Source organism: Setaria viridis, chromosome 6 (genome assembly GCF_005286985.2).
Source record: "Setaria viridis chromosome 6, Setaria_viridis_v4.0, whole genome shotgun sequence".
In the NCBI taxonomy this organism is placed as follows: Eukaryota; Viridiplantae; Streptophyta; class Magnoliopsida; order Poales; family Poaceae; genus Setaria; species Setaria viridis.
The window spans coordinates 6,266,066-6,290,603 of record NC_048268.2 but is presented as its reverse complement, the minus strand read 5'-3'; the positions used below and the strand labels follow the sequence as shown (position 1 = coordinate 6,290,603).

At 43.1% G+C, this 24,538-nt stretch overlaps 3 protein-coding genes and 1 pseudogene across 3 annotated transcripts; 3 read left to right on the top strand and 1 right to left on the bottom strand.

Moving 5' to 3' along the window:
• Positions 1 to 1,402: 1,402 nt before the first annotated feature.
• On the top strand, positions 1,403 to 2,525 carry LOC117859583 (protein STRICTOSIDINE SYNTHASE-LIKE 10-like; annotated as a pseudogene).
• A 10,262-nt stretch (positions 2,526 to 12,787) lies between these two features.
• On the top strand, positions 12,788 to 13,735 carry LOC117861687 (protein STRICTOSIDINE SYNTHASE-LIKE 10-like). Its single transcript, XM_072294713.1, has one exon. The coding sequence runs from the start codon at positions 12,788 to 12,790 to the stop codon at positions 13,733 to 13,735; it is 948 nt and encodes a 315-aa protein (XP_072150814.1).
• Positions 13,736 to 15,557: 1,822 nt separating this feature from the next.
• LOC117859871 (basic blue protein) lies at positions 15,558 to 16,561 on the top strand. The gene has a single exon (XM_034743057.2). The coding sequence runs from the start codon at positions 15,773 to 15,775 to the stop codon at positions 16,346 to 16,348; it is 576 nt and encodes a 191-aa protein (XP_034598948.1). The 5' UTR covers positions 15,558 to 15,772; the 3' UTR covers positions 16,349 to 16,561.
• Positions 16,562 to 16,969: 408 nt separating this feature from the next.
• Positions 16,970 to 19,870, bottom strand: LOC117859870 (transcription factor ILR3). The gene is made up of 5 exons (XM_034743056.2): positions 19,647 to 19,870; positions 18,651 to 18,713; positions 18,479 to 18,556; positions 18,226 to 18,388; positions 16,970 to 17,545 (listed from the first exon to the last, which is right to left on the bottom strand). Exons 1-5 carry the CDS (start codon positions 19,793 to 19,795, stop codon positions 17,252 to 17,254), a joined length of 747 nt encoding a protein of 248 aa, XP_034598947.1. The 5' UTR covers positions 19,796 to 19,870; the 3' UTR covers positions 16,970 to 17,251.
• Between the last annotated feature and the right edge of the window lie 4,668 nt (positions 19,871 to 24,538).

The following is a 24,538-nucleotide window of genomic DNA, read 5'->3' as shown; positions in this document are numbered from 1 at the left end:
ACAAGGGTTGGAAATCTACAGCTTTCAGTCTTAGTGTGGATAGTGGTAGCCCAAGGTATTTGATTGGAAAGGCTCCCCTCCTCGCCGGTAGATTTTCCAGTACCGCGTCCAATTGCATGCCTTCGCAACAGATAGGGACGATAGTCGATTTGTGGAAGTTTGTTTTGAGACATGTTGCTTCCCCGAAATTTTCCAAGATGTTAGTTAGTGCATCAATTTCCTCTTTTCTTGGTGCTATGAATAATGTCGCATCGTCCGCGTACATCGAAATACGGCATGTGGGCGCCCTTCCACGTAGTCTGGTAAGGATGTTCATATTTGTCCCTAATTGCAGGATTCTTTGTTGGGGATCGATCGCTATAACGAATAGCAGCGGTGATAATGGGTCACCTTGCCTCAACCCACGGCCATGTTTTATTGGTGGGTTCGGGACTCCATTTAGGAGGACGCGTGAGGAAGAAGTAAACAGAATGGCCGCAGTCCAATCGCACCAGCGCGCAGGGAATCCCAAGTGACGGTGAAGTAGGAGAAGGTAGTCCCATCGTATGGAGTCGAAGGCTTTAGCGATGTCCAATTTGAGGAAAATAGCCGGCACTTTGTTTCTACGATATCTTCTTGCCGTACTTCGCACTGTCATAAAGTTGTCATGGATACTCCGCATCTTAATAAACGCGCTTTGGCATTTGGAGACAATTGCATTCATGTGGGGTTGCAATCTCAGTGCCATAGCCTTCGTGATGATCTTGATGAATGAGTGAATGAGGCTTATAAGCCTGAAGTCCTACACGGTGTTCGCCCCCTCTTTCTTCAGGATGAGTATGATGGTAGTTGTGTTAATTAGCTGGAGGCTGTTGCATCGGAGACCGTAGAATGCGTTTACTGCTGCCATTACATCCTGTTTTATGGTGCTCCAGCATGATTTTAGGAATAACCCCGTAAACCCGTCCGGACCAGGTGCTTTTATCCCCTGGCATGCTAAGGATTGAATGATTGATTTCCTCTTCGGAGAACGGTGAGTCTAGAAATGACAGATCATGCTGGTTGAGGCGAAGAAGGTTCCAATTGAGGTCCACTATGCGGGGTTGGGGCTGCTGCATGGCTGCCGTAAAAAAATATTGTAAGCCGCTTTTTCTTGGTGTGTGCACGCCCAGCCATTTTCTCTTTTAAGCTTCGGTATGTAGCATATTCGAAATTCATGAATTCTACTGCTTATGAAAATTGCATGTAACATAGTACTTCTTTTATACGGGAACTGGTTCGGATTCGGAGTCCGTTTCTATTCCCTTGCCGAGGGAGAATCCGATACAGTCCTTCTCTGTGCTGAGCGCTGAAGCCGAGTCGGATTTATCACCTGAAGCCTGAAGGAGCCGCCAAATAAAACGCCAGACGGAGGGTACGCCCTTTCCATCAAAGCCAAACAACAGAAGTAGCGTCAACAGCCAACAACAGCAAGACAGAACCACCGCGACGACCATGGGGCGGAGGGCGTCGAAGCTGCCTCAGCTCGCGACGATCCTGTTCGCCGTCCTACTGGTCCTGCCCTCGGCCGCCGTAGCCGAGGCCATCGACGCCACCAACACCCAGCGCCTGGAACTGCCCGACGGGCTCATCGGCCCCGAGAGCGTCGCGTTCGACCGCCACGGCGCCGGGCCCTACGTCAGCATCTCCGACGGCCGCGTGCTCAAGTATGCCGGCGAGGGCGCCGGGTGGACGACGTTCGCCTACAGCCCGAGCTACACCAAGAACGACTGCGGCGTGACGTCTGAGCTCCCGGCCGTCGCCAGGGAGAGCTCCTGCGGCCGGCCGCTGGGCCTTCGGTTCCACAACAACTCCGGCAACCTATACATCGCGGACGCATACATGGGGTTGATGCGCGTCGGGCCGAACGGTGGGGAGGCGACCGTGCTTGCCACTGAGGCCGGCGGTGCGCCGCTGCGCTTCACCAACGGGGTGGATGTTGATCAGGTCACCGGCGACGTCTACTTCACCGATAGTAGCACGACGTACACGCGGGCATAGCATCAGATGGTGACCTCGTCAGGAGACTCCACGGGACGGATCATGAGATACAACCGACGGACTAACAAGGTCACCGTGCTTCAGTCCGGCGTGACCTATCCTAATGGCATCGCCATCAGTGCCGACAGGAGTCACCTCATCGTCGCTCTCACGGGACCATGCAAGCTAATGAGGTACTGGATCAGAGGGCCTAAGGCCGGTACATCTGAGCTATTTACCGACCTGCAGGGATACCCGGATAATGTGAGACCCGATGGAAAGGGAGGGTATTGGGTGGCGCTGCACCGTGAGAAGTATGAGCTCCCGTTTGGAAAGGACAGTCACTTGGTCGCTATTAGGATCGGCTCTCAAGGCGAGAAGCTGCAAGAGATGACGGGTCCGAAGGATGTCAGGCCAACAGAGGTGGTCGAACGAGAGGACGGCAAAATATATCTTGGGTCCGTAGAGTTGTCCTATGTGAGCATCGTCAAGAGTAGCTAGGTCTAGGATAGATTTTAGGTACATCACATAAGCTTTATCTTATTAATGTCTAGGATCGGCTCTCAAGGCGAGAAGCTGCAACAGATGAGGGGTCCAAAGGATGTCAGGCCAACAGAGATGGTGGAAGGACAAGATGACAAAATATATTTTGGATCCGTGGAGTTGTCATGCGTAAGCATTGTTAAGAGTAACTAGGTCTGGAATAAATTTTAGTTATATTAGATAAGCTTTGTCTTCTATTATTGTAAGGGTTAAAGTTCTTCAAAAATAAGTTATTGGTCATAGTTGTTACTAAATATCCATGTAATAATTTGTCTTGATTTCAGAGATTTACTGCTTCTACGTTTGAGCAACCTGCTTGCAGTTGGCACTTGGAGGAGCCTCAACCCCTTTTCCTTGTGCCTAGAGTTTAGTGAGGATATATTTGAGATGTGTTTGATCTTTCATATATTTTATAATCATGTAGTAAGTTGAAGAGCCTGCGGTGAACTATTTGCCGTATAAACGAACCTGCCGATGGTGTTCATAAAAGGTCGTGAAAACGAACAGTTCAAAGCTTTTATTTTTGGAAACACGAACAGTTCAAAGTTTTCATATATAGTGAGTCAAGTTGCTTCCCTCAAATATTTTCTCCTTCAGGCACACTTTTTTTTCGAGAGATAGAGCCGTACAAACAGTTCTAGAATCCTTTTTCTACTTCACAGCAGCTCAGGAACTCTTTATTTTTGCACAATTAGTGCTTTCACGAGGGACAGCTTTGTCACTAGATTGGTTTTGCAGCAACCAGCTGGGAATTGGCTAGTTGCTGAAGATGCCTGTATTACTGATACAATCATACATGTAGGAAAGGCAATGGGCCTAGGGCAACTGTAACACCCAAATTTTCAACTTTGCAATTTAATAAATTTATTAGAATTTTATCTTTAGTATTTTAAATCCGTGTTGAGTGATTCTTTCGCTCATGTGTTCGTCTTAATGCATAGAATAGTTTTATGATATTGTTTTTCTCTATTGCTACTTTTTGGTGTATTATTTTCTTATTTTATTCTTTTGTGTGTTTGTACGTACTTATTTGATGCGAGTAGAAAGATCACAGTTCGAGGGATTCGAAGATCAAGCTTCCGAATGCTTTGAGCAGCAAGAGCACATTCAGGAAGGCAAGTGTTGTCCTTGATCACAATTTGAATCCCTATGCCTTGTTCACCTAGGTTTTACTTTATGTTGGGTAGTACTTGCTTAGTTGCTCAACTTGGATATGGTGATTTTAATGAACCAATGATTAAACTTGTTTTACTTATGCTATACCTTTCACTTAATACAAGAGCATCATGTAATTGGAACATGGAGCGACCACCTACCTGGGTTTTACTTTATGTTGGGTAGTACTTGCTTAGTTGCTCAACTTGGATATGGTGATTTTAATGAACCAATGATTAAACTTGTTTTACTTATGCTATACCTTTCACTTAATACAAGAACATCATGTAATTGGAACATGGAGCGACCACCTAGGAAAACAGTGCAACCACAAGGCTATATGGATTTGGCTTGGCTAATTAATTCGAAACTCTAGTGGGTGATAATCTTACCGAAAGGGCAATAAGGGAGGCGTTGATGTAGTATAACCGGCCCTTGAACAGATCTGGTCGATGGTAGCTTCGCAGATTGAGAGAGGTTTATGCTTTGCTTCGACCTGAATCCTTAGCGAGCTGTTATCTACTAGGGAATCTTTGTAAAGTTCTCGTAGTGAATCCATAGCCACTCACCTTGGAAGTGTTTAAGAGGCTAGTTACCTCGGGCGATATGGGGAAACACGACTTGTGGGTAAAGATGTACAACCTCTGCAGAGTGTCTAAAACTGATCGATCAGCCGTGCTTATGGTTAGAGCGGTCTGGACCATCAATTGATTAATTTTAACAGAAGTTGAATTAAATTGATGTTATTTGTTGCTGTTTTATTTATTTATGTTCATGCTTAATGTGGGTATACTTAGTAATTGCTAATAAAACTTGACCAACCAATTAAAATGCTGACATGCTGTTAAACCTTAGCCTATCCCATGCATAGCCTTACACTACACTAAATGGAATCGGTGCTCATAGCCTAAGAGGGGGAGGGTGTGAATTAGGCAACTTAAAAACTAAACCTATGGCTTCCACTAGATTTAACAAAACATAAACTAGATCATGCTATCTAAATGTGCAATCTATAATTGATCTAGTGTGAAACCCTCATCCTAAAACAAATTTTGCAACCTATAGCCAATCCTATCAAGATACTACTCTAGGAAACTAAAGGCACACAAGTTGCAATTATGAACTGCGGAAACGTAAGAAGGGGATGAGGGGAAGCAAACTCTTGACACAAGGATTTATCCCGTGGTATTGGTAGGCACTAAGACACAACTAGTCCATATTGTAAAAGCACTCACACAAGAATATTTCTTCCTGGGCACCAAGTCTCTCCCAAGGTGCTACTTGACTTGCCACAAAGGCTCGGCCACAAAGGATCACGCCAAGTCCCTCAGTCACATTGATGTCGCCTTCACTAAGGAGCTTCTCCATGAAGGATAGGGGTCTCCACGTGTCTCGCACAAGGTCGTCGACGCCGCTCCACACCAAGCCGGAGGGTCGAATACTTGCTGGCGAGCCACCAAGGCTCCAAGGTGCCAGAACACCTCTTGTACAGCGGTGGTTCACTCTAGAACCTGATCACAAGGTCAGCACACCTTGCACTCACTCCTGTCTAGACCTATCCTAGCACTAATCACTCTTCTAAGCTTGTGCTAAGCCTTTGATGGATCACTTAAGCACTTTTGGTGGCATGGATGTGTTCTTGATGAGTCTTGGTCTTCAATGCATCCATGTACACTTCAGCAACTCCAAATGTGTGAGTGGTGGGGGTATAAATAGATCCAAGGGCTTAAAGAGCTGCTGCTCCAATGGCTAGTGAAAAAAGGGTACCATCCGATGTTCCAATGGTCTATTTTTGGCCTGCATCGGAACATCCGGTTCAACTAGCCGTTGACCTCCCGGTGCCTAAGTTCTTTACTAACACATCCAAAATTCATCCGACGCTTCATCTGATGATACCGTTGTTTCATCCACTGCTGAACGGTTTTTTCCCCAAAACCTATCTGGAAGTTTGTGAAGTAAATTTACTTCATCCGACGCTTCCCTTGGCCTGCCATCTGATCATCCGATGCTATTGGATTTCCTCCTTCCAAGCCTGTCCCTCAGAATTCGTCCGACACTAAAAGTGACCATCGGAACATCCGATGGTTGACTCTGCCTGGTCTTCTTTGCAGCGTAGCAATTACTCTGACACCTTCTTGGGGACCATCAGAACATCCGATGGTGCCTATTTCCTTCGTTTTCTTCACTTTGATTGTGGTTGCTTCCTTGGGACCTAGAATACCTTCACAACATGTTCTGAACACTTTGTTAGTCCTAATGACCATATTGTCATTGAATCACCAAAATCATGAACAAATGACTTATCAAGGCCATGTTTGCTACAATCTCCCTATTTTTTGGTGATTTATGACAACACACTAAAAGCAAGCATAATTTTGCAAAAATTGACCAATTGAACCACTTACACTTGCTTGGATGCTTACCATCACCCAACCTCCGCCTTTGAACATCTTCATATGACTCCCCCTTGATGTACTTCTCCCTTTTTCTTGTATTTCTCCCCGTATGTATGTTTACGCATAGGTTCTTCCATTGGCTCTTGCTTTGATTCCACATTTCTCCCCCTTTGGAATCAAATCGCCAAAAAGGCAACCTCTTCCATTTATAAGCCTACAAGACCTTGCAAACATAGCTCAAAGGAAATCATTAGTAGCCTAGGGAGATAGCTTCATGAACCATGATCCACATGTGATGGTACCAATGAAGATACCACTTAAAAAATGACTAGGATGGATACATAATTCATGAAACTAGCATGACATTAGCGAAGCTCCCCCTATGTGTGTGCACAACATGATGGTGTGAAAAAAAGTGCACAACTAAACGGCATGAAATACTAGGAAGCTTAGAACATATCATGCATGGAGGTAGCTCATAAGAAGAGGGGTTTGAGAAGAAGACCACTTGGAAGATTAAGCAATGCATATCTCCAGGGGACTTGGGCATATATGTCCAATGTCGTGAGCTTGGCTTCTTAGACTTGAACCATCATCTTCTTGTGAGCTAAGCCTCCAAATCCCCCTTAGCCGATCATGGACTTCACGTGTCTTTTGGAACCCGAACCTTTTGAGGCCCTTTCATGTTGGTGATCACTTCCTTGGGCACCCAAATGGGTCGGTTCCAACCCCACTCCTTCTTCATCTTCCCAACCTTATGTGCAATCACCTTGCCATTGGTCTTCCTCTTAATGACGTAGGTGTTGCTCTTGGCCTTGTTCTCGCAGTTGGGCTTAGTGTAGATGAGGGAGCTCTTGATGGTGAAGTTCATATTTTTGTTCTCATCTTTTCTCATCTTCTTCACTTGAGAGCATTGGTAGGACTTGTGGCCTTCTTCATGACACTTGAAGCAAGTCACGGTTGCTCCCTTCTCAAGGTTCTTCACCATGTGATCACGGTTATCTTGACAAGGTTGGACGTTGCTCTTCTTGTCTTGAGAAGCTTGTACATTGTCCGCCTTGTCCTTGCTCTTCAACTTTGCCAATTTTCCCATGAGCCAGCCATTGCACTTCTTGCTTGAGCTCATCAAGGCCATGTTCGCTACATACACATTCCTCACGCTTGCTGAGTACCAACCATAAGTGTACTCACCCTTGCTAAAACCGCTGCTCAAACCAAGACTACTTTGAGGAGGTTCCTGAAGACTTCGTGGATTTGTATGCGTACATGTGCCACTAGTAAACTGCATGTGGAGTCATCATCATCGTTGGAGTTTCGCTGCTAGAATTGAGACTCATTTTGCTATTCAATTTAAAGACTTTCGGTCATGTAATAAATTTAATACTCTCTTTACGCTTTGGCTCTATTTATGGTATTTACTGAAGGTGTTACATGTGTGGAACTTGATCCTAATGCACATGTAATTTATCATCTGTTTATGCATTTAAAATTGAGCATGACAGTAACTCTTGACATGAAGTTTTTGGATGAAATGAAGCTAATTATACAATTGCACCAAGATGTCACCGGCGCCGGCCCCGCCCGGCACGCCGTCAGGCGTCACGATCTGCACGTTAACCCCTTCACCATCAGGGCTGCGCCAGGGTCTTCAGCTAACCTCAGCTTTGTGCATGTCACCATGGTGTCGCTCTTGCTTGTTGGCCTCATCATGGTCTAGCTGATTGTTTCATTCTTCATGCGACAACCCCTAGGCAATTCTCATTGTTGTTGAAATAAATGAAGTACCGGTTGGGTTTTTTTACACCTAATAAAAGTTCAAAATGGTTGGAATTGATTTTTACGCATGGAAGTGTGAAGGACTAAAATGGTGACCAGAGTGGAGGTGAATGTGAGGCGACAAAAAATTTCTTTGACGAAAGAGTGACTTGGCCAATATCCCATTTTTAATCTAACACATCTCTCTTCTAACAATCATTGAACTCAAAATATCAGAGCGGACCCAAACAATTGAAACAAGTTTGAAGCAACACCAAGAACACCACAAAAACCGGTCTGGCTAATTTAATAATGGACCTGGTGGGTTTAAAATTGGCCTTTCCATTTTCTTTCAAATATGCTGTGGAGACTTCGAGGAAAAATAGCAAAACTAGAGATAACGAGCTCAAAAACTTATAAATTTTATCTATATGCACCTAGGTGTATCATAAGTCTATTTCTATGAGCCCTCAAAAAAGTCTATTTCTATGAGATCAGCTCACAACGGGAAACTGAGGAATGAAACTAGTTAGACTAGGTTTCTCAAGAGTGTCACACTCGGTTTTAAAACAAAACCAAGTGCTACCTATATGTATGCCAGGATCTAGATTCATACATATAGTAACATCATTAGTGAATAACAGTAACAGTATCATGTAAAGGAATATAAATAAAAACTTACGAGTCTATCAAAGATATACAGCTTAATCCAACGAAGGCTCCAAATTTCACAGGCAATCGACTAGGGGTTGCGTACGCGTAGAACTCAGCATCATCTTCAGAAAAGCTTCACACACCTTCCTCTTCTGAGCAGAAGTAAGCAAGGGTGAGTACACTTACGGCTGGTACTCAGCAAGGTCACAAAAAATAACTAAAATAACGATTTAAGTCCATCTTCAAGTTTATTAATCATATGAGGTCCAGGCCACTCCTGACCTTGAGCACGGCTGATATATCAGTTTTACACTCTGCAGAAGTTGTACATCTTTACCCACAAGTCATGTAAAAGTTCAGAAGAACTTTGGACCCAACTATACTGTGCTAATCAGGCACTCATCACACTACCGAGGTGTGACTGCATAGGGACACTACAAGGTCTTTACAAAGGTTTCGGTGTCTGGTGTACATAAACCTCCCTAATAGGCATAGTGTCTTAGCAAAGCCCACTTTCCAAGAGGACCGAGTTATACAATGACTCAGTCCCCCCTCTTGCCCTTTCGGTAAGATTACCCCAAACTAGAGTCTCTAATTAATTAGCCAAGACTAGAGCCATATAGTTCTTGTGGTTGCACTATTTTCCTGGGTGGTTCTCCACGTTTCAATTAACATTATCAGGATATTATAAATAAGTATAGATAGAAAGGTGGTTAGGGACACTTGCCTTTCTCCAACGAAAAGTTACTCTTACTGCTGTTCAGCTCTTGGTCTCTTGAAACTCTTAATCTTCAAATCTTGCGAACAACAATCCTTCTACTCGAAGCAATAATTGGCACAAACGTACAAACAAACAAACAAGTACAACTAAGAACAATACACCAAAATAAAAGGAAAAGAGCTTACTAAAGGACAAAAGAGCAAGAAACACTAAAGACAACTATGGTTGAAAAGACAAAGCTATTGATAGGTTTGAATTATAAGAGGGAATAAAAAGACTATACACTTGATCCTTTTTAATTAAATAAAACATGCATATAGGTTATTTCAGAGAAATACCCTATTTGGAATTAAGCAACTTATATATCTAATCATTAAAAATATGATAAACTTAATCATATTTTATTTGTAAATATTCAAGCACAAGTTATGCCAATTTAACAATTAACTTTAGAAACTCAGAGCATGTATAAGATATCTAATCGAATAACTTTGTATTTCGGGTTCAACTAAACATGTTAATGTGGAAAAGACATTTATAATATTATTAAGCATATCAACTTTATTTATGAAAACCCATCTATAACATTAGATATCTTTTATTTAGAAAAGCTGGTTATAAATAAGAATTAACCATTTAAATTTAGTTTATGAAAACCGGGATAGAACCTAATCAATTTTTATTTAGAAAGGTAATTGAATAAGAATTAGTCAAGCTCACGCATAAGTTAAGGTGAAACGAACTAGAACAACAAAAATAAACTATTCTAGAGAGTAGAAGAAAAGCTTAAACTATGGTTTAGGAAAGACTAGTCTACAATGAGAGCAACTAGGTTGCAAGGATAACAAACTAGTCAAAGCTAAACTGAACTAGTCAGCAAATAAACAACTAACAAGATGGCTGCGAAAGGTTTGGCCATAAAGAACATAGCTGACTCACAAAGAGACAACTAGGATATAGGACAGCTATGAACTGGACATAGGATTGTAAGAGAAACAGACACAAGCATGATCAGACTAGTAGGCAGAATAGAAACTCTAAGATAAACTATTGAGCTCACTAAGCGCAAAAATCGTGCTTTGAAAAGGAAAGGCTTGGTTAGATTTATAAAAGAAACTGGATCTAAGCTGGAACTGGAACTGGAAAGATCTACAGCTTTACAGAAGACTAGATCTTCAGAAGAGATACAGAGCTAAAGCTGATCAAGAACGGCTATCGAACGATTTTCATTTATGATAGCACCAAAGACTATATGCTAGGTCTATTTTAATTAGAAAAACATACGTAAAAGATATTTCAGAAAGTTAATACCCTCAGTTGGAATTAATGTAAATTATACTTTATTAGCAAAGACCGAGGTAAAAACCTAGTCAAGTTTTATTTATAAATGTTCATATATAAATTACACCAATCACTCACTTAACTTTAGGAAAGCTAAACTATGTGAAATATCTAAACGTATATTTTATGATTCAAGTCGGTCAAATTGTTATGGAAAACATATTTCCATTGGCATTATTCAAGTTAATATTTATTTATAAAAGCCGGTATAAAAACCTAATCAACTTTTTAGAAAAGTTGATTCAATGCTGAACATTAATAAAATTAAGTTTGATTAAGAAAAGCCGAGCTACAAGTCTACATTAATTTGATTCAGAAAACTCAATTAAATAGCTAGCATTAGTGATTATGAAAAACCAATGTAAACCCTACTTAAATTCTCATTAAGAAAAGGCATTCAAATAGGTATAATCAAATTAATATTATTATTTTTAAAGACCTGCATGATGGAAAATATCACCACTAACGTGTAATTTATGTTGTTATAAATCTAACGCAACTTGAATGGATAGAAACGGAGCTAAAACGTGAAAGATATAGCCTACACAAGATAAAGGGTTTAACTACGAGAAAACTAAACTTCCAGGGGCCTATCTACAAAAACCGAGGGCTTAAATAGATTGGACTGGATCTCAGGATTCCAGTTTTCTTTGGGGGTAAAACACAAAAGCGTCTTTCTTCTTCCTTCGGCCGACACTATCCACTCGCCGGCGGCGCCCGGGTCGACAAAAGGGGGCGCTCGGCGGCGGCGCGCAGCAACGGCTGGCAGCAGCGCGGTCGGGCGGTGGCGCGTAGGGCGAGGGCGAGCAGGAGCTCAACCATGGCCATGGTCGCACAGGAACATAGGGAAAAGGGAGATCGCTGGAGATGAACCCTGAACTCGCGCATGAATGGCAAAAACGGAACAAGGACGATGAGATGAATGTGTTGGTGCGTTCGCCTTTAGCCGAGGATTGATGGTTTCACCGGATTTTCTCGCCAGAAAGTTCGCCGGAGTTCTCGTCAGAAAGTTCGCTAGAGTTTAACACATCCGTATGTTCGGCGTTGAACTGTGGGAGTTGTCAAAATGAGGTGGGGTTTGCGGTGTTGGAACGAGGATATCAAGGAGATCACCGAAAAGTATATATTGGTCGGGTTGGAGTCTAGATTTATTTTCATCCTTTTTCTAATTTTAGGAATTAATTTCAGATTTGAAAACAATTTCATAAAATCCTAAAATAGTAATTAACTCGCGAAAAATACTCAAAAACTTCAAAAAAAATTAGAAAAATAACTGGAGGTTATTTGAGAAATGAGGAACCTAAATAAAATACTTGGAGCTCCTGGAAAGACTTGTAGAACCCTCCAAAATTTTGATTAAGTTCTAGAAAAATGAGAATAAATTCTAGAAAAATCTGGAAAAATTCTAAGAAGAATCTATTCGCAATCTAAGCGCATTTTAAAACCTTTTTCAAGATGCATCGGCATGAATGCAACACACACAGAAACATTTTATTTAATTCAAAAACGATCAATTGTTTCTCCCATACTAGATTTCCTATCAAGAAAAATAGTTGGAAATCTTTTTAAAATTATGAGAAAATTTTTGTTTAATTATTCCTTTTAATCACATCATGAAATCTAAAAATTTCAGGATGTGACAAAGAGCAAGGTAAAAAAATAGAGAAAAATCACAAAATTTTCTTCAGGATTCCTTGTAAAAACGCATGCATTTACTTGTATTTGCATATGTTTACGCCTCTGTTCCTAAATGTATGTGCCAACGTTCTCTGTGATTTAGCACACTCTTCTGTGTCAAAATTCTCGGTTCTTCAACGACAATTAGCCTAGAATTGACGACTGCACCTCTGCATATATGAAATTCATGAATTCTCTTGCTTCTGAAAATTGTACGGTAGCACACAGCACTAGTTCTCCTTGGGTGAAACTCCGAGTCCGTTTCTGTTCCTTTGCCGAGGGAAAATCCTGTCGAGTCCGATTTTGTGCTGGAGTTCTGAAACCGATTCGGAGTTGACACCTGAAGAGAACCCCCAAATAAAACGAGAGGCCAGGGTACGCCCTCTCCATCAACCCAAACACCACGATCAGAGCTCAGCTGATCGACAACAGCAAACCAGAACCACCGCCTACTCGAAGCAACAGCAACCATGGCACGGAGGACGTCGAAGCTGCCTCAGATCGCGACGATCCTGCTCGCCGTCCTGCTGTCCTGCCGTCGGCCGCCATGGGCAAGGCCATCGACGCCACCAAGACCCAGCGCCTCGACCTGCCCGACGGGCTGATCGGCCCCGAGAGCGTCGCCTTCGACCGCCGTGGCGCCGGGCCCTATGTCAGCATCTCTGACGGCCGCATCCTCAAGTACGCCGGCAAGAGCGTCGGGTTTACCACTTTCGCGTACAGCCCTAGCTACATCAAGAACAACTGCGACGCACCGTCTGAGCTCCCATCGGTCGCCACCGAGAGCTCGTGCGGCCGGCCGCTTGGCCTTCGGTTCCACAACAACTCTGGCGATCTGTACATCGCGGACGCATACATGGGGCTGATGCGCGTCGGGCCGAACGGTGGGGAGGCGACCGTGCTTGCCACCGAGGCCGGCGGCGTGCCGTTACGCTTCACCAACGGGGTAGACGTCGACCAGGTCACCGGGGATGTCTACTTTACCGATAGTAGCACGACATACTCTCGGGCGCAGCATCAGATGGTCACCGCGTCGGGAGACTCGACGGGACGGATCATGAGATACAATCGACGGACTAACAAGGTCACCGTGCTCCAGTCCGGCGTGACATACCCCAATGGTATCGCCATTAGTGCCGACAGGAGCCACCTCATCGTCGCCCTTACTGGACCATGCAAGCTGATGAGGTATTGGATCCGGGGGCCTAAGGCAGGGACATCCGAGTTGTTCGCTGACCTGCCGGGATACCCGGACAATGTGAGGCCTGATAGAAAGGGAGGGTATTGGGTGGCGTTGCACCGTGAGAAGTATGAGCTCCCGTTTGGAAAGGACAGCCACTTGGTCGCTATTAGGATCGGCGCTGAAGGTGAGAAGTTACAAGAGATGAGGGGTCCCAAGGATGTTCGACCAACAGAGGCAGTGGAACGAGGGGACGGCAAAATTTATCTTGGATCCGTAGAGTTGTCATATGTTAGCATTGTTAGTAGTGTTTAGTTCTAGAAATAGAGTTTAATTGTATCGTATAAGCTTTGTCTTCTATTAAATGTTCTTTTGCAAGGATTATTCAAGTTCTACGAGAAATAAGTTAATGGTCATGGTTGTTACTGTACCTATAGTTTAGTCGAGCTACATTGCAGATGTACCTGGTCTTTCATAAATGTTATATTTATATATTAATTTTAAGAACCTGAAGTGAACTATTTGATGTAACAAGGAAGCTGGTGATAGACTTCTTAAAAGGGTCTACGAAAACCTTGAACAAATTCTAGTTACGAACAGTTCAAACTATTTATGTTTTTAGAAACACGAACAATTCAAAGTTTTATAGTGAATCAAGTTGTTTCCCTCAATTCTTTCTCCCTTATCAGGCACACTTTTGTTTCAAGGGACAGAGAAGTACAAACAATTTTAAAATTATCTTCTACTTGACAGCAGCTCAGGAGCAGTTCGTTTCTGAACCGAGATCAGTGCAAGAATTCTTTGTTCTGGCCTTCCTCGATTTCTTCAGTACTTGGATCAGTCCATCAGATGGGTGTTCCTCGATTTCTTCAGTACTTGGATACGTGAGCAATCCCTGCTTGTACAGGGACAGGGAGAGAACAGCTCAAATGGCGGCATCACTGACTAAAGAGCATATGGAGAGAGCCTGTGGAAGAACAAATTCAGTTCAACACTTGGCGGCATTACTGATGCAAGTAGGAAAGGTTTGAGCTCCAAGCCCTTGACATGAAGTTTGGAAGGAAGTTAATTGTATACTGTAGTTGCTAATGAAAATTCAAATGGTCTCTGGTCGACCTGACCCTTGCTAATTGAGGCCAGTGTGGATCATACGCGAGTTCCATACCATTCATCACAAGACCAAGTCCAGTGTCCTCCATCAATGGTCTTTTGAAATAATTTAATGGTCATGGTTGTCTCTATTTTTTCCACGGAGTATTTTTTTATATTCAGAGATTTACTTGCTTGCTCCAACAGTCGAGCCCGGCCTTCTCCCAAAAATCAATGACCTTCGTCACAAGACCAAGTCCAGTCCTCTGCTTCTTTCATACACGCCAACGTGCTTCAAGTAAATTTGATTAAGTACATACTTGAGTGTATGAAAACGTCGCGTTTCTATTTGATTCAGTGATGCTTTCTGTCAGCAGCTGCAGGTAAGTTTCTTTGTTTTGATGCAAAACGGAGGGAAGTTGATGGCGTCAGAATTTAAAATTTAATCCATAGTCGGAAACCACGTGCCATTTGAGTCGTCTCAAGCTCTTGACTTAACATTTAATCCATAGCCTGGGCGTCAGTTTGCTCCAGTGACCAAAGTGGCAAAGTCCCTAACGCTGACCGGATCAACATGAATGGTTGATAGACGCATTTATTAACGGTTCATCCCGCTAGGCCATGGATAACTGATTGATTGGACATTGGTTAGAGATGGATGATATTGACATTTGAGAGTTCTATGGGTAATTTTTCCTTGAAATGATCCAAATACCTTTATAGTTTTGCACTAACTTTCAAGTTCCAAATTGCAACTTGTTTCTTATTCTCAAGCTTTAAGAAATTTGAATGAGATTGATATTGGTAACATCATTAATCACTTGGCATCTATAAATGTTTGTAGAAATTATAGATAATAATGTTATGTGTAAATTACATGAAATAAATAATTTTTATGCTATTCTTGGTAACATTACTGCTACTGCAATAGGGTCCCATTTTCAGTTTCATCCCGGATCGGACCTCTAAATTCTCAAATCTCATGACCAGCCCTGAATTACCATATATAGTAGGTGAGTCCAGTGAATCAGTATGTCATCACGGGAGACCAAGTTCAGTGTTTCATTTCTTTAAGCTAAGCCATGCAAAAACTAAGCTAAGTTAGTAGACCAGCTTCTTCTTCCTCCCTTTATATTCACCTCCATGCACAATCACTCGACCACCAAATACACCATCTCAGCTCCCAACTAGCTGATCATCAATTCATCACCATTATCTCATCATTGAGCATTGATTCCAAGATCCGTTAGCAGAGCCTAGAAAATGGTGGCGATCCTACAAGCATCTCTGCTCGCCGTGGCGGTGGCGGTGTTGGCGACGGCGGCGTCCGGCGCCACCTACACCGTCGGCGGGCCCGGGGGCTCCTGGGACCTCCAGACCAACCTCACCGCCTGGGCGTCCTCCATCGACTTCCGCTCCGGTGACGAGCTCGTGTTCAAGTACGACGCGTCGGCGCACAACGTCGTGGAGGTGAGCAGTGACGACTACCGCTCCTGCTCGGCGGCGAGCCCGCGGTCGGACGTCCTACGGACCGGCAGCGACGTCGTCCAGCTCGGCGGCGTCAGCCGCTACTTCATCTGCGGCGTGCCGGGGCACTGCGCCGCCGGGATGAAGCTGGAGGTCGACCCCGGGTGCACCACGACGCTGCCGCCGCCGGCCCCGCCAGGCGCGCCGGGCGGCATCACGATCTGCTCAGGCGGCTCGGGCTCGCCGACGGTCATCATGACACCTGGTGTTGTCTCCTACGGCTCCGGCGCGGCGCCGGTGTCTTCAGCCAGCCTCAGCTCTGTGCTTACCACCATGGCGTCGCTGCTGCTTGCTGGCCTCACCATTGCCTAGCAGACCAGCAGGGGGTGAAAACAGAGACTAAGGGAGTATTTGGTTGCATGAATCACTTGATGCATGTATGGATGTTACTGGATGGTAGGGTTCAACCAATTTGCTTATACTCTAATTAGTAGAATAATGTATTAGGTGGGATGGCTTCATCCTGGATGGGTTGATATAATTCACCCAACCAAATTAAAGGATCATTATTATTTTGAACCATTTCATACATGAACCAAATGATACAATATTTTGAACAATTTTATACATAAACCAAATGATACAAGCAACCAAACACAACCTAAATAGATAATACGTAGCCGAATCCAAGTATTTTCCCATACCGTATCTGTATCCACGTATTCAAAGTTGCACATCTTATATACGAATAAGATATTAGATATATATCAATATCCAACATATTTAGCACTATTTGTATCCCAGTCAAGAAAAGAATAACTATATGTATTCGTATCCGTGCGTATCTATCCGAATCCAATCCATTTTCATCCCTAGATCTAGCTGATTGTTTCGATCATTCATGCTGCAACAGATCAGCAATAACCACAGCACCGTTGAACATATAATGTCTATTCCAAAGATTCATGCCACATAGTAACTTGTATCACAAAATGACTGAATTTACGACTGCCAAATATATATATGTGACACATAATTAATTTGACATTGTTGCTATGGAGAACGAGAACGAACATTCTTCTCTTCTCCGCAAAAAATTGTACAGCCATTGAAGGGGGTAGTAGTAGCCTCTATAGGGCGGCACAAATGTCAGCTTACTCAGTCACCGACGAACTACCACATACAAGAACAATAGTTATACCCAATCAATGGATCGACAGCTAGGGGGCTTCAGTTGAGATTAATTCACATAGCACGACCAGTCGCTCGAAGCGATTATGCGACAGGAGGGCACGCTTCGCTGTCCTTGGAGGTGTCGACTTCAGAAGGTGGCATGAACTGCCACATCGGGTATCCCGGGTAGCTAACAAAGGGCATCATCAGCTTCTGTCCTGCAGCTTGCCCCTGGGGATGGAACGGTGCTAACGGCGCCTGCGGGAAGGGCGCTGGCATCAGGGTCGGATGAGGCATGTAGGCTGGAGCTGAGGTCATAAGTTTCATCTGGTGCTCTAAACTCTCCTTCTCTAATTTCAGCTTCTGCTTCTCATCACGAAGCTCATCCTTCTCTGCCTGAAATTTAGAGAAAGAGTGACTGGTTCATGATCATTGCAGAAAAAAGGATTAAAAAACATTAGAAATGGAGCAAGTTCTGCAGCCCCCAAGCAAACTTTTCCACCACCAGTGTAGCACAATATGAGAAACCATATTATATCGTACATTTTAATCGATAGTCTAATCAAATCCCTGATGGGTCCTACAATAAAGTGGTACGGTGGGCTGTGAATTCCCTAGAATTATAAATGGTTGGAAAGCTTGGTAGTTAATTGCATCATCTAAGAATATGAAAGGCTTTATGGGATCAATACATGCTAGAGCATTGTGGTACACAGCATCACCATATATGTAAACCAGTTACATAGTTGGTGGTCAGCCAATGTCTGATTTGACACCTGTGGACAATTCACATTCAAAAGAACAAGTTTGCGGCGATAATTCAAGCTGGTAACCAGAAATGTCTTGGATGAGCTACGCAAGAGCTGTCAGCAGTGTGTTCATGTGTAGAGTATCATATTCTATCATGCAGCATTGACAGCCTTAGATAAAGGTCTCATTGTGGTGATGAACATAAAAATACTACTGGATATTGATTGGGAATATCAACCAAATTGTAGTCCACTCATGGACTCCTAAATAGTGTAGGAAGAATAATTGAATTATATCCTAGTGTTAACAGGGAGTAGGTTAATAACCTTTAGTTCTTTAATCTTTTCTTCAAGACTACCATTAGTGTCCTTCAGCTGTTGTGCTTCAGAGCGAAGTTGAATAACCATGCGAGTAGCATCACTTAGAATGGCAGCTTTGTCAGCTTTTATGGGTTTCCCTGGTTCCAAAGTAGAGCCCAATTCAAGAAACCTAGCAATCATAAATTCATAAGCAACATTCAGAAAGTCAACAACATGGCAATCCATCTTCCATACTCTAGAGTCGGTGTTCATCATTTACCTGTCATTGAGCTTGTCCCTTCTCTGTTTTTCCCTAGAAGCTTTAGATGTTGGCCTACCAGAAGATCCCGACCTTAAACTGCAACTTGCAACAGATTGACAATTACAGAACTGATGACTGGATTCAATGAGGTAATATGCATCTAAGTTGTGGGGTGAAATAACAGCCTAACCGTTTATTACTGCCAGGCTCCTTGAAGACATCGTTGGTGTTCACATAGCTGCCCACTTCCACACTGTCAAAACAAGGGGTAAAATGATTAGCGATTCTTGCTCTGCATATGAAAAATTTCCCGGTTGCTACCTTGTTTGAACCCAAAACCGGAAATCATTCCCCCAAACAAATTTAATCAGAGGATTAGCTACATGGAAGGCCTCTGCTCCTGCCCGTATGCAGTAAACTGTCCTTTAGCAAAAGGGTCAAAATCCAGTATCACTGCAAATCACCCCAAAGTAAAGACTACCAATTTCCACGCTACAATAATCTCACAGCAGCACATCCATGACTGATGGGAAATTATACGTGTGACTCTAATCCGGTCCAGAATCACGATTCCAGCCATGACCTAGCAGCAGCACATCCTATCACACATTCCCTCCGTCCCAAATCGTTAAGACGGGTAATCCGATCCCAATCAATTACTTAAACAAATAAATCATTACTAGACATGAATTTATCCATTTCACAATCATAAACACAGCCACTGCAACACGAGAACAAATCTACCAAAAGGAATCATCTTGCAGCGTGGAAAGTCACCAATCTGTACTTTTAGGAACCTACTAATTCTTTTTAGGAACTCCCGACCTACAACAAAAGCAGCCTCGGCAAGTTTATATCAGAAATAACACACTACAAGATCTGTAGTCTAAAGCAACCGCCTTTACGGATCTGATGCCTCCTGGCACATGCATGAACTACCCAAAAAATCAGCCCTAGAATCCCAATAAATAATTTATCCACCCTTCTCTTCTTTAGTCAGGCAATCAGATGCCTAGCCAGAAGAACTAAGCAATTATCCGCAATCATCACCGCCCAGGCGCAGAACGCCGCGTTCACGGAATCGATCGCCAGAAACCAAGAGGAAACGGGAGAAGAACCCTATATACATCCGGAACTAGCAGGGGGGTGTGGGGGTAGGGAGGAATCGATCGGTCACCGGGCTGACCTGGGGTTGGAGGACGACGGGGACGCGTCCCACGGGAAGGCCCCGCAGGCCGCCGCCGGTAGGTCGTCCAGGATGCCGCAGTCGAGGAACCAGTCGTCGCCTGCGGAACCGCCGCCGCCGCCTTCCGCCGGAGCCGGAGGGAGAGACATCGCCGCCGAGCAAAGGCGAGAGCTTTTTTCCTGTCCCCTTGTTTTCTCTTTTCCAATTCGTGGATCTTTTTGGTCGCTGGCGTCGCGGAGGGGAGATTAGGGAGGGCTCGCCGTTGTCGATGACAGGTGGGCCCAGGCGTGTGGGGGCGGGTGGGTGGCAATTCGTTACGGGGTTTCTACTTTTCTGTGTGGCTGCGGGAGGAGATAGGAGTAGGTGAGGAGGTGGCGTGTGCGGGTGGTGACATGGCGCCGCGTGGTTGGAGGAAGATCCCGTCAGGATGAAGGGTGCGACCCCCCTTCCCTCCTTTGGTCCTTGCCAATGTTAGTAAGCTATTGTAGGCTTGTAATGTAGCCTCATTAGCCTATGATAATCGATGAGCTAATGAGTTTGGTATATTCTCCGGTATCCCTAGGGTAAGTAAAGTAAATGGACCCATGGTGATGGCGACTTTTTTTTAAATAATACAATATGATGTAGGAGCCATTGGATATGATGGTAATCCTAATCTCTCGTCAACATCATCCATGAACCTTGTTTCGTTCCTATCATAGTTTTTGACATCACCCTTCAAAAATTTATCACCGGGATAACCCACGACCTGTCGTGCTATAAAAAACCGCGCGACCCCACTGTCCTAACGCCCCGTGCCCAGCAATACTATGGTCAGACCACAGGCTGCATGCATGGCTGTACATGAAAAAAAAGAGACTATATTTATCTTAAAATTGCCATAACTTTTGAATGAGATTTCTGTTTCAAATTTCATTTGTACCTTTGTATTCCACGTGGCGAGACGAACAAAATTAGATCCCAATTGCATATGTTTTGAAGATATTTATATTAGTAGCAACTTATGTGTAAAGGTGTGATGGGGTTATCAAAGAAGTTGCTACCATGTATATGTATATATTAAAGTTGCTGTCACAAAAATATAGTAAAGTTATCACATGGTATGCATATTAGTTGCTATCTCAAAACTATATTAAATTTGTGACCTGGTATGCATATAAGTTGCGACCGTAAAAACTATATAATAAACCTTTTACATAGTACCAAATATGCATAACTTGCTATTAGCATAAATATACTAAATTCGATACATAGTGTGCACATTTCTATCATATAAACTATATCAACTTTGTAAATATACGTAACAACTTGTGTACATACAGTATAATAACTTATCTAATATGTCCGGTAGTAACTTATGTATAGACCATGTGGTGACTGAATATAGATAAATAATATGAAGTTAAAATTTATTTGTATAGCAATTTATATATAACAGGTTTGCACATAAGTCATTACACACTTAATATATATATAAGTAGTTACTCCACACTTAGTATAAGTTGCTAGTATATAAAAAAATATTTCAAAATATATCAATCATGGGTCTTGTTTTGTAGATCTCAACATAAGAAACACAATGGTGCAAACGAAAATAAAAATGAACACTTCGTAGAGTAGTTATCGTATTTTTTAAGGCAAAACGGGAAAATGATTGCGGGCCATAGTAGCCCACGTTACATCCCGCAGGGCTGCAGCAGGCTGTGTTAGTCGGACGCTCATGCATGCCGCGATCCGCGTGTGGTCAGCCCAGCCCCTTACCTGCAGGCTACAGGCCGCGTGTGGTCGCGAACTAGCAATCTGGCGCGGCCGGTCCGCTAGTAGCTTTTTCCCTTCTACAACTTTATCATGTGATTGCCGTTGCCACATATGCACTCCCCATATCATTTACAAATTGGCACTGCTAGCACCTGGATGTCCGATGAGAATTTTCCCATTGGACGCTTCGTTGCACATCGAAACAAAACATCTGCAACATCGAAAATCTATATGCAACGTTGCACATCGAAACAAAACATCTGCAACATCAAAAATCTATAGTTGCAATAGTGTAAAATATGTGAAAAAATGACTACGTCGTTCGACTCTGGATAGAAAATTCTCACCGCAACATGAACACTATGTTTCATGCAACATTCACTATGAAACATGCGGGAATAATAGCTGCAACATCAATATTTCTATTGGAACATATGTTGAGGCGTCCGATTTTTTCTAAGATTCCGAACGTGTGTTCTGTAGCATTACGTTTACAAATCTCTAGTATATGGTATTGTAATCGCCTCAAACCGTCACCCTAGTGTAGCTAACTAGGTATCCAGCGGACCACTACTTATGTGTTATGCTTGATGGTCTCTTCAAAGCGGGGTTCGCTAATACATTAACAATTTCATGTTGCTGGTTCGAACCGGATCTAAGTAATTCTGATACTAAAATACATGTTCAGCAACATGCCTACTCCCTTCGTCCCGCAAAGAGTGTCCTTTTAGGCTCTAAAATTTGTCCCACAAAGAGAGTCCATTTAGCTTAGGCCAGTCTCAATGCACAATTTAATGACACGTACATTTATAACTGTGCCAGCTAGGTTTCTTGGTGATGAAATTCCTCTCACATATGATGAAACTCTCTCTCCTCTCTCCTCATAATGACTATGCTACGTCAGCAAAATTGCTGACGTGGCATGTTATTTAATGGTCATGAAACTCTTGATCGAACCTCCCACTGAGATTGGCATTCATCTAATTAAAACAACACCTATACCAATAAAAAGGATGTATGGAGAAGCGTGTAGTGCCAATCAATTGATTAGTTGATGTTATTTTTCTAGCTTCAATGTATGTTCATTTATTTAGAATGTAGAAAACTAAAAATACAGCGCAACTTTCAATAACAACTAATATGAGTAATTAAGGGTAACATGATCATTTCTTATGACTACATGAGTAATTAAGGGCAACATGATCATTTGTTATGACTACTACTATGTCTGAAATTTTCTAAAAAGACACTATTTGCATGCCGGAGGGAGTAAGTTTAAATTTTTAGTATTCATAATTGGTTATAGCATCACAAAATACTAATTGTATAACAAATAGAATGTATAACTCAGAGTTGAGCATTATATATATAAATTCATAGACTTGAGATCATAACTTCAAACTGTTCAACACGCATACAAATTGTTTGGCAAAAAATAATGGGCATTCAACTGAATACCCGCTAGGCCCGCCTTACTCTCGCTTGATCGTCGATTGGTGGGTTTCATGAATAGTCTCTCGAGCAAGACCTCTATCCCGCTCACTCAAGTTTAGTTTCTTAAATTTAGTTGATTGTCCTTATATTAGCTTCTTTTCCGAAAAGACAACATAAGCCTTGTCATCCCAGTATTTACTTACTCCCTCTGTTTCAAATTATAGGTCACCAAAATGGTCTACAATTTGGAACGGAAGGAGCACATTATAAACTCGTCTTTCCCTCGCCACCAACCTTATCACCTTGTCTAATTGCCTTGCATCTTACAATTTCTAGTCCACTGCTCATTATTGCACGTGCTCCTTACTAGTCCACAAGCAACTTCTCCTAAGCTTCTTCCTTTATTTTCATCTACCGTCTTCCATCCATGGGCAGCTGAAAAAGCGTGGACACCTAGGCAGCAGTGCAATTTTTCTACACCTCATGTTTGAACCGAACGTTTGAAAATTCCAAAATCCGTGGAATTTTGACGTGCTATAAGACTACTACTAGACTTGGTGATTTTGTCGCCTATGTCTTCCGGCGTTCATGACGTGTTGACACGCATCCCTATCTATGAGAGGGAGCACTACTAGAACTACAGTAGTCCATGCTAGCTGTTCGATGCCACTTCGCAGCATGGTTGTTTGATCTTTACCGCTCCTGCATCGTTATCCAATGACCGCGTGCCTACGTTAGCACCCAGTCCACCTCCTCTCGCTGCATCCCATGTTCCCCTTCGGTGTAGCCGACGTGCGCCATGCACCGTGCCCTGCACCATTCCTCCCTCTCCCACCTGTTGGCCGGCCATGCCCTACTGCCGAGTGCCGTCGAGGATTCATCCTACTGTTGTCGCCCGACCACCACCGACCTTCGACCCACCCATACCACAGCGGCTCTTTCTCCGTGGCACGTGACACTCTGGCTACAGAATTAAGAAAACATCCAAGTTAAGTACCTTCAGTAAATACTATATTTAAGAAATCTTATTATGCAAAATGGCATATATGTACATATTTGTACTATGTACTAGCCTGACGTTAAGAACAAGTTTAACAATTAACGGATCAATTTAAATCCTTCTATTCCCTGATATAGATTGCATCTCCCACCCACGCAACGCGCGGGGGTTCCTACTGGTTTCTTTTGATTTCGTGCCTTTCAAAATCCAAATCGTCTTTCTTCTTCAAGTGGGTGCCCGAGTAAGGCCTGTTTGATACAGGTTCATAAATTTTAGTCCTGTCACATCGGATGTTTGATACTAATTAAAAGTATTAAATATAGTCTAATTACAAAACTAATTACACAGATGGAGTCTAATTCGCGAGACGAATCTATTAAGCCTAATTAGTCCATGATTTGACAATGTGGTGCTACAGTAACCATTTGCTAATGATGGATTAATTAGATTTAATAGATTCGTCTCGCGAATTAGTATAGGGGTTCTGCAGTTAGTTTTATAATTAGCTCACGTTTAATCCTTCTAATTAGCGTCCGAACATCTGATGTGACCCCTCCTAAAGTTTAGTACCCGCATCCAAACACCCCCACCTCGCTTCAACCGAACGCCCGGTCCCTGTAAACCTGGCCCCACATGTCAGTGAAACCGTATCACTGCTCACCCCACCTCCTTCCCCGAGCTCAGCTCAGCTCAGCTCGCT

Coding starts and splice junctions, on each gene's coding strand:
- LOC117861687 (XM_072294713.1), top strand. CDS start 12,788: ATGGGCAAGGCCATCGACGCCACCAAGACCCAGCGCCTCGACCTGCCC.
- LOC117859871 (XM_034743057.2), top strand. CDS start 15,773: ATGGTGGCGATCCTACAAGCATCTCTGCTCGCCGTGGCGGTGGCGGTG.
- LOC117859870 (XM_034743056.2), bottom strand. CDS start 19,795: ATGTCTCTCCCTCCGGCTCCGGCGGAAGGCGGCGGCGGCGGTTCCGCA. Junction 18,557..18,650: donor GAGCCTGGCAGTAATAAACG/GTTAGGCTGTTA, acceptor TGCAAGTTGCAG/TTTAAGGTCGGGATCTTCTG. Junction 18,389..18,478: donor AGGGACAAGCTCAATGACAG/GTAAATGATGAA, acceptor TATGATTGCTAG/GTTTCTTGAATTGGGCTCTA.